This window comes from Macrobrachium nipponense, chromosome 34 (genome assembly GCF_015104395.2).
Source record: "Macrobrachium nipponense isolate FS-2020 chromosome 34, ASM1510439v2, whole genome shotgun sequence".
Lineage (NCBI taxonomy): Eukaryota > Metazoa > Arthropoda > Malacostraca > Decapoda > Palaemonidae > Macrobrachium > Macrobrachium nipponense.
The window spans coordinates 30,060,544-30,070,803 of NC_061095.1; the positions used below are offsets into that span (position 1 = coordinate 30,060,544).

At 40.7% G+C, this 10,260-nt stretch overlaps 1 protein-coding gene across 1 annotated transcript; it reads right to left on the reverse strand.

Annotated features, from left to right (window-relative positions):
• Positions 1 to 2,381: 2,381 nt before the first annotated feature.
• On the reverse strand, positions 2,382 to 3,080 carry LOC135208073 (putative nuclease HARBI1). The gene has a single exon (XM_064240221.1). The coding sequence runs from the start codon at positions 3,078 to 3,080 to the stop codon at positions 2,382 to 2,384; it is 699 nt and encodes a 232-aa protein (XP_064096291.1).
• Positions 3,081 to 10,260: the final 7,180 nt, after the last annotated feature.

Here is a 10,260-nt window from a genome sequence, read left to right on the forward strand (position 1 = left end):
AGTGAATCGTTCGTTTCAAGATACTAGGAAGGCTACGACGTTTTTGCAGAATCATGTGACCAGTGAACAATGGAACATTATAAATGATTTCTCAGTCGTTGAATACAAATGGATGCCCATCTTTTTTGTGATGTCTTGAATTGCAGCTTCTTCTTCCCTAGACTAAGGCCTGAATATTGGCCCCTCCCCCTCCTCGCCCCTCCCCCTCCTCCTCCCCCCACCCCTCCTCCCCCTCCTCCTATTCTGCCAGTTCCACGGTGGTCCGAAGTTCGATTCTCGGCTCAGCCAACACGGAGCCAGAGGAATTTATTTCTGGTGATCGAAATTCATTTCTCGATACAATTTGGTTCGGGCCCCACAATGAGCTGTAGGTCCCGTTGCTAGGTAACCAACTGGTTCCTAGTCACGTAAAAATATCTAACCCTTCTGGCCAGCCCTAGGAGGGCGGTTAATCAGCTCTTCAGTGGTCTGGTAAATCAAAGATATACTTAACTTTTGTGAGGAGGCAAAACCATGCCTTGCGTGTGTAAGCAGCTGATGATGTTTACTGGTCGAAGTGACTGGAGTATCATTAGGGTTTATGATGAAGAACCCACGAAAGACTTAAGCCCCGTACACACTATGCATCATGATGCGCGCAGTGTTAGATGGATGCATTGAAAAATGGCTTTTTCAACATGATGCCGCATCACCAACGTGTTGATGGGCCGGGGCCATTTCATTGCGCAGCTTAAGCCTGGTACACACTATGCCATCACGTATCAGCTACGTGATGCAGTAGTGGTGTTGAAAAAAATTAATAGCGGCCAAACTGTACTGCAACACTGCTCACTTGTTCTCGCAGTTCAGCTTTCAACGGCAGGATGTCTGCCGATGATGTATGCTTTGTCAGGAGACTCTACTGTGGGGTGTAGTAGCTCTGTGTGCTGCAAAAAAGAAACTTTTGAGGAAGAAACGTAGAACCTTGTGGTGTAAGCAATGACTTTCTCGGCGACCTCTCAAGGGAAGCTTCTATGAAATATTTTTGGAGATACAAGTCGAAAATCCAACAGACCTTGAAAATTACACAAGAATGCCAATCCTTGCATTTTATAAATTGTTGGAAAAAAATTGAACCATATGATCTGTAAGCAGGACACCAGCTTTCAAGACAGCATATCACCATGAGCTCGTTCTTGCAGCTGGAGGATCGTATGCAAGCCTCCAATATTCAACCAGGATTTCAGAACAGAGCCTTGGTCTAATCATCCCCGAAACCTGTGAAGCCATCTATAATGTCCTTAGGGAGGATTATTTGAAAGTAAGGTTCAAATATAGGTGCAAATTACACAAATATTTTTTTATTACAAGAAATGCAGCTCATCAAAACACCATAACTTTGCAGCTCCAGACTTCTTTGATGCTTTGATTGCAGACATTTCCCTGTAGAATTGTGTCTTCAGGGTGTGCAGCTTTTTAGTAGTGTCTTCATTCCGCAATGTACAGTTTACAAAACTCGATAACTCTGATATTATGGTTTCCAAGCTTGCACTCCTGACGTTTCTCATCTTGTAATGTTTGCATTTGATGTTCCAAACAGATGGACGTTCCTTCACTAATTCAATAAAATGTAATGTTAGTCCTTGTCCTATCACGGGGTTTGGCAGGTGGTGGTGAACGGACATCTTCCCCCTCTGAACGTTGGTGCATCAGTAAGCTGCGCAATGAAATGGCTTGGTCCCAACAACACGTTGGTGATGCTGCATCGTGTTGAATAAGCCGTTTTTCAATGCATCCATCTAACACTGCGAGCCTCATGCTGCATAGTGTGTATGGGGCTTAAGTGTTGCATTATCATTCAAAGTGACAGGGCGTTCGCTCAGCTCCAGCGCCAATGGCTCAATCACCACCACCCGCCAAACTCCCAGAGTGGACTAGGACAAATACCATGCATTTCATGGGATTACTAAAGGAGCATCCGTCTCTATGGAACCTAAAATGCAAGCAGCACAAGAATAGAAACATCAGGAGTGCAAGCTTGGAGATCATAAAGTCGGAGTTGTCTAGTTTCGTAAATTGTAATTTGCGGAATGAAGACATTATCAAAAAACTCTACACTCCTAAGATGTGGTGTTTTGACGAGCTGCGTTTCCTGGTCGACGGAGAAGCTCGTGCATCTACTTCCAACTTAGATGAAGGAGAAATTACAACTGCACAAGTAAGTTCATAATTTTATTGTTTGCACTTTTACTCCAGCATAACTATAATTTAAATACTTATTAACTATTAACATACATATATGACAAAGCATACTCCAGCATAAATATAATTTAAATACTTATTAACATACATTGACAAAGCATTACTTATTAACGTACATATATGACAATTATTCTCTCTCTCTACCATATGCCGCACATACGTTGTTGCCATGGAACAGCACCTTCCTCATTAAAATACTCCATGAACTCTTTCCTGACAGCTTTTGCCTCATTTGTAGGATGCCTCTGTAGTCTCTCCAAAGACAGAAGCTGTCCATCCACAACATTCTCGTTGTCCAAACTACCAATGGGTGTATAGAATGATTCATGTTCCCTGCGCAAGAAATTGTGCAGGGCTCTGCAGGCAAGATCAATTTTTTCTACCTTATCAGGGCTCAAATTTATTGCACTCAGGAGAATGCAAAACTTATTTGACATAATGCCAAATGCATTCTCAACGACACACCTTGCTCTTGAAAGCCTGTAGGAGAAAATTCTTTGCTCATTATTTTGATGTTTAAATGGATATGGTTTCATGAAGTATCTCTTGAGTGGGAAGGTATCGTCACCTACAAAGATGTATGGCAGGGTTCTGTGGCTGTCACTCAGCTGTTCATCTGCGGGAAGGCCCATTGCTCTGTTCTGAAGCCGCGCACACAGAATTGAGTTTGCCCACACACCGCCATCTGAAATTCTTCCATTTGTCCCCACATCTACATACATAAATTCATAGTCTGCATTCACTACAGCCATGAGAACTATACTGTGTGAACCCTTATAATTGAAGTAGTAGGATCCACTCTCTTTTGGAGGCCGTATAGCGATGTGTTTCCCATCCATCGCTCAAACACAGTGAGGAAAATTCCATTTCTCAAACTGTTTCGCTACTGCCTTCCATTCACCTGGAGTTGATGGCATCTGAAAAGAAGATGGGGGTGATAAATTAAGCATAATTTTTAAATACACATATAGGCAAAACTAAAACTCTTAATATTAATATACAATTGAATTTATTTATCCACAGCTCGATGAAGTGGCAACTTCCGTCAATGAGTCAGAAGACGTACCCTCTCCACCCACACCAAGCCTGACATCTGCCTCTTCTGTTGCTCCCTCGCGTACTCCCTCCCCTTTTCCTTCCTGTAGTTCCGGTGGAACTTCAAAGAAGCGGAAGCAAGTTGATGAAATTGATAACATGATGGTACTTGCTCTTAATAAACTATCATCCCTTCCCAGTCCCAACAACCGTAAGCCAATGCTTGATATATCTAGGTTTGTTGATAGTGAACTGAAGAACATGACTGATATGCAACAGAAGCTAGCCAAGAAACTAATATGCGATGTTCTTCACATGGGTGATCTAACCAGGGACCATCGAGTAGTGCGAGTAGGGGGTTGTGATAGTTTCATGGCATGAGGTAGGTGTCATGGTAGTTGCTGTATAGCAAAGAAAGATAAAGGAAAGGAAAACGTATCTTCGAAGAAGTTCTGCAGCTAGGAGGCATTCACACGTGTGTTGGAGGCGCCGGTTCTCATGATTGTTCTAGAATCGGCAGGAGTTTTATGGAACTTGACAGGCGCCGACGTGATGTGAGGAACGCCGCAATTTCTGATGCAATACTTCGTCGAGAAACTTCTAAATTATTCCCGTCGTCTCGGGAGCCTGGGACGTTCGCTGGTAAGCCCCGCCCCCAGAATGCCTTATAAATACGACTGACAAAGTAGGAGAAGGCAGATCATCATCAGAGAGAGTCACAGATCTGATCAGTGAGAGGTCAGCAGCAGAGATCAGAGATCATCCGAGAGAGATAAGAGAAGAAGGAACATACGAAAGATCAGAGAGGAAAAGGCGCCCAAGAATTGGTTGAATTCTGTCAAGTCGTCGTCAGGAGTGGCCGACTGAGTTATTTCGACGTTGAGCAAGTCTTCAGAGAAGAAATGTTCGGCGAGAGGTTTTGAGAAGTTCCTGCCCTTCGAGTATCAAGAATAGACATTATTTTCTGCAATATGGAGTCAAGAAGTCGTCTGCAATTGCAGTTCTCCTTTTGTGAAGCCATCGCTTCGAGTCGCAAAACTGGCTGGCAAGTACTTTCATTAGCCCACAGTTTCCCCAGTTCATGCATTGTAAGATTTTGCCTTTTTTATGTAAATAGGAGATACCATTCTGCATTTATCTTTGTTAGTAAGCTTGTAAATAAACCTTTGTTCTGTTAGTGTTTCTTTCTATATTCGTATCCCCAGTTTCAACTGTTGGTGTTGAATTCTTTTTGTTTATTTTCATATCAAACCTGAAGTGGACCTCTCTCACGGGCCGTAACATTGTGGTGACCTTGCTTAGAATATTTAGCACTATAACAGTTTGAAACAGGGAGAATATAGAAAGAACCAGAATGAGTGAGATGGTGAAAGAATTTATTGAGTCGGGTAAGCTACTAGGTCTAGAGGGGAATGATCTCCATGAGTATTTTGAAAGGAAAGAAAGGGAAAAGTATGAGAGAGATGAAAGAGCGGCTGAGAGAGAGGAAAGAGCAGCTGAGAGAGAAATGCAGCAACAAGAAAGAGAGAAAGAACGTATGCATGAGCAGGAAGAAAGAGAGAAAGAACGTATGCACGAGTTGGAAATTGCTCGGCTAGGCCAAAGTACTTGTAACAGTCGGACAGGCGAAAACGAAAACGGAGCTGATAGGTTAGGTATGAGTGCAGTGCTGAAATTAGTACCAAAGTTTGATGAGGGAGATGTAACGAAATATTTCATGTGTTTTGAGAAGTTAATGGAAAGAGTAGGTTCTCCTAAAGAAATGTGAACTTTATATTTACAGTCAGTTTTGAGTGGTAGGGCACTTACTGTGTGTAGTTGCATGTCTAAGGGGGAATGTGATGATTATGATATTGTGAAAGAAACTGTTCTTAGCACATACAGGTTAGTACCGGAGGCGTACCGTAAGAAATTTAGGAATTTGAGAAAGGATGAAAATATCACGTATGTAGAATACAGTAAGAAGTTAGAAAGGCTGTTTTTCGATCGGTTAACTTCTGCTAAAGTTGAGGATTTTGATAGTTTGAAGAACTTAGTGTTGTTAGAAAACTTCAAAGATAACGTATCCCCTGAGATTAAGCTTTACATAGAAGATAGGCAAGAAGTATCTTTTGCAGGAGCAACTAGGTTAGCTGACGAATATAGTCTAACTCATAATTTGAGTGTTAGTAAAAAACGAAATTATCCTTTGTCTGGTAGAGTACAAAGCAGTAAAGGTTTCAGTTCTAATAATAGCAATGCGAGTAAAAGTGACTATTCCTGTTATACATGCGGAAAACTTGGTCATACGTCTAAGGTTTGTAAGAGTAAAGTGGCATTTAGTGGCTCAAAATTAACTTGTTTCCGATGTAATGGGAAAGGGCATTTAGCAAGAAATTGTGCAGTAGAAAGGAAGGACGTTAAGAAACCAGTGTCTCTAGTTAACCTTTCGTCAAGTAGGAATGATGTGATGAGAGAAACTAGGAAATTTTTTGGTGAATTTCTGTCAGAAGGCGTAGTTTCCTCTCTTGGAGAAGTATTTTCAAGGGAAATAGTCTTGCTTCGAGACACTGGAGCTGCTGTCTCACTGATTAGGAGAGAGAGTGTGCTGAACAGGGCCGAAATCAACATGGAAGAAAAAGTCATGTTAGGTGGATTTCCTAACACTTGTGTTCTTTGTCCTTTGTTGAAGTTGAACTTAGAAAGTCAGGAGAAGTGAAACTTGCAGTTGTTGACAGTTTGCCCATTGATGGCGTTGACATTATTGTCAGTAATGACTTAGCTTTATCCAAGAATGTGAATCCTGTTGTGAGGGATATTCCAGTGCCTGAAATGGTAGTAACTAGGTCGGGTTTAGATATAGACATAGACTACGGTCATAATTTGTTCGTGGATTCGAACGAGAGTGAGTTCGTGGATTCGAACGAGAGTGAGTTCATGGATTCGAACGTGAGTGAGTTCGTGGATTCAAATGAGTGTGGTAGAGGTGGCGAGGTTGATCTTAGCATGAGTGTGGCTGAGAAACCTGACTCTATTGTTGACAGTGATAGCCAAACAGAAGGTGTAGCTGTCGAGGGTATCGTAGTAAATGTACCGTTATTGAATAAGGATGAGCTAGTCAATTTTCAGAGAGAGGATGAGACACTAATCCAAATTTTTGAATGTGAGCTGGATGATGATTTCAATGATGTGTGTAAGGAAACTTTTTGTGTAAAGGACGAAGTTTTGTGTAGTTATGTTCGTCCTAAGTCAGGTGGTAAAGGGGAAATCACCGAACAATTAGTGGTTCCCAGGAAACTTCGTGAGCTAGTTTTGAAGTTAGCACATGATGAGCAAGGACATTTAGGAGTAAATAAAACTTTCAAGTGTATTAGTAGGGCATACCTTTGGCCTAAGATGAGGAGTGATGTAGAGAGATATGTTTTAAGCTGTCATGAATGCCAAATTGCCGGGAAACCGAATCAAGTAATTCCCAGAGTTCCGTTGTGTAATATTCCTTCAGTAGGCAAATCTATTGAAAATGTATTTATCAATATGGTCAGACCTTTGTCTGTAAGTAAGGGTAGTGAAGATTGCACAACTAATCTAGAGTATTATAAAAACAATTTAAGAGATGTTTGGCAACTAGCGAAGGAGAACAGAAGTCAAGGGGAAACTAAAGGGAAACATGATCTTAGTGCAAAAGAGGGGAGTTTGTGTGTAAGAGATAAAGTTTTAGTACTAGTCCAGAAAGAAGGTTCCGCTTTACCTTATAAGTTTGAAGGTCCTTTTCCAGTGTTAGAGAAGAGGGGAAATATGCATAATGTAATTGATATGGGTAAAAGTAGAGCAAAGTGTATGAATGAAAACTTGCTTCAGAATTATAATGAACGCCCCGTGCCGTGGCCTCCGCCCGATGTGACAGTGTTACTGAGAGGAATTAGTTTTGAGAAAACGCAAGAGGTGTTTTAGCATTTCAAAGTTTTAATCGGAGTTCAGAAAATGGGAAAAGTAAGAGGAAAGGATAATGTATTAGCTGATAGCCTCTCTAGAGTTTTCAGAATGAATAGCCTGATAACCATTTTCTATTTTGGCACGAGTGGTTGAGTGAATGGAGAAGTATTAAAGCTTTATGCAGAATTGTTCCCCTGCTGTTTAATTCTTGTTTCTATTTGGAAAAAAATAAAATCAGTTGATTTCATTTTTTTCTCTTTTTTGGGTGGACATGTCATGGTAATTGCTGTATAGCAAAGAAAGATAAAGGAAAGGAAAACGTATCTTCGAGAAGTTCTGCAGCAAGGAGGCATTCGCGCATGAGTTGGAGGCGCCTGTTTTCATGATGATTCTAGAATCGGCAGGAGTTTTGTGGAACTTGACAGGCGCCGACGTGACGTGAGGAACGCCGCGATTTTTTACGCAATACTTCATCGAGAAACTTCTAAATAATTCTCGTCGTCTCAGGAGCCTGGGACGTTCGCTGGTAAGCCCCGCCCCCAGAATGCCTTATAAATACGACTGACGAAGTAGGAGAAGGCAGATCATCATCAGAGAGAGTCACAGATCTGATCAGTGAGAGCTCAGCAGCAGAGATCAGAGATCATACGAGAGAGATAAGAGAAGAAGGAACATACAAAAGATCAGAGAGGAAAAGGCGCCCAAGAATTGGTTGAATTCTGGTCAAGTCGTCGTCAGGAGTGGCCGACAGAGTTATTTCGACGTTGAGCAAGATTTCAGAGAAGAAACGTTCTGCGAGAGGTTTTGAGAAGTTCCTGCCCTTCGAGTATCAAGAATAGACATTATTTTCTGCAATACGGAGTCAAGAAGTCGTCTGCAATTGCAGTTCTCCTTTTGTGAAGCCATCGCTTCGAGTCACAAAACTGGCTGGGAAATACTTTCGTTACCCCACCGTTTCCCCAGTTCACGCATTGTAAGATTTTGCCTTTTTTTTTACGTAAATAGGAGATACCATTCTGCATTTATCTTTGTTAGTAAGCTTGTAAATAAACCTTTGTTCTGTTAGTGTTTCTTCCTATATTCGTATCCCCAGTTTCAACTGTTGGTGTTGAATTCTTTTTGTTTATTTTCATATCGAACCTGAAGCGGACCCTTCTCGGGGTTCGTAACAGTAGGAAGTTATAATATGTTGTCCATAACGTGTATTTTCTTTCTGAGGATTTATGTTGTACTCTTGTATCACTGTTTTCAACAAAAAATCTGTTACTGAACGTTATTTCATAACGATCTTAGCATGAGGAGGAGTTATTTTATTATTAAGTTTCTACAATGCCTATTTATTTGTCATGGATGAATGCCACTTCATATTATTCATTTCTGGCTTCTTGTTTAATAATTTCCCAGAATGACATTTTTTTTATACTTTCTTAATACCTATTAGTACTAGTATTATTGTCATTGTAATAAAAGAATTTGTATCTATATTTGAACCTTACCTTCAAAAAATCCTCCCTAAGGACATTATAAATGGCTTCACAGGTTTCTGGGATGATTAGACCAAGGCTCTGTTTTGAAATCCTGGTTGAATATTGGAGGCTTGCATACGATCCTCCAGCTGCAAGAAGCGTAGTGAAGCCTCCAGACGAGCTCCTGGTGATATGCTGTCTAGATACAAATGTAAGGTTCAATTTTTTTTTTCAACAATTTATATAATGCAGGGATTGGCATTCTTGTGTAATTTTCAAAGTGTTGGATTTTCGACTTGTAGCTCCAAAAATATTTCATTGAAGCTTCCCTTGAGAGGTCGCCGAGAAAGCCATTGCTTACACCAGAAGGTTCTACGTTTCTTCCTCAAAAGTTTCTTTTTTGCAGCACACAGAGCTACTATACACCACAGTAGAATCTCCTGGCAAAGTACATCATCGGCAGGCATCCTGGCTTGATGAAAGCTGAACTGTCTACAACTGAGCAGCTCGCGAGAACAAGTGAGCAGTATTGCAGTACTGTTTGGCCGCTATTCATTTTTTTCAACACCACTACTGCATCACGTAGCTGATACGTGATGGCATAGTGTCTACCAGGCTTAAAATTAGTATCTGATAACGCAATTAATTATTCGTTTCATGTAGAATTTCGCTTTTGCTGCAGATTGCTTCTTATTAGGTACACCCGCTTATCTGGCACAGGGGACACAACCTGGGAGTCAGTTCGGACGACGCTTTTGCTTTTGTTACTCTCTCTCTCTCTCTCTCTCTCTCTCTCTCTCTCTCTCTCTCTCTCTCTCTCTCTCTCTTCTCTAATGCGTCGAACGATTCATGTTTCATTATGAAAATTAAATAGGTTATTAAAACTTCTTGAGAAAAAAATCAAGAAATGACGATAACTTTTCAACTGTGGCTAAATCTTTATATGGAAAAACAATCGAATGATAAGCGTGGGTAGTGATCATAGGTAATTCTGTGATGATAATTAGAAATGCCGATCTGAGAAATGTTATCTAGAGTGGTTAATTGGTGACACCCGGCAATCCTCCGTAGCAGTTCCGATTCCGAACACAGGCCACGTCACTGTGGGATTAAGATCCACGGCACTGAAGAAAAATTTTCTTCACTCTGCCTTATTGTGTCTTTTTATGAAAATAAATTATAAAATATATCCTGTTCAGTTATAGAAATGAATTTTATTGCAACCTTTACTTTTCCTCGTCAATAATACTTTATACTAAAGTAGTGACGTCACTGACGTGGATTTTTTTACGTCACGGAAAATAATTCTACGTTGAAAAATACGCATTCTAACCGTTAAATCATAAAATTAACGTTAAAAAAAATTGTGTCTTTTGTGTGGTATTAATCCAATATGGGTGATAAATAAGGCAAATAACCTACTCAATAAATCTTTTGTATTAGTCCTCCAAAAGGCAGCTATGGCTAACAAAAGAAAATTGCGGGATGATTGGCTATTAACGGAGGAGTTTAAACCCTGGTTATCCAGGGTAGAGGGTGATCCCACCAAGGCATTCAGCAATATTTGTCAGAAGGAGTTTCATGCAGAACTGACGACTATCGAACG

Excerpts from the sequence above, each read along its gene's own strand:
- LOC135208073 (XM_064240221.1), bottom strand. The coding sequence starts at position 3,080 with ATGGATGGGAAACACATCGCTATACGGCCTCCAAAAGAGAGTGGATCC.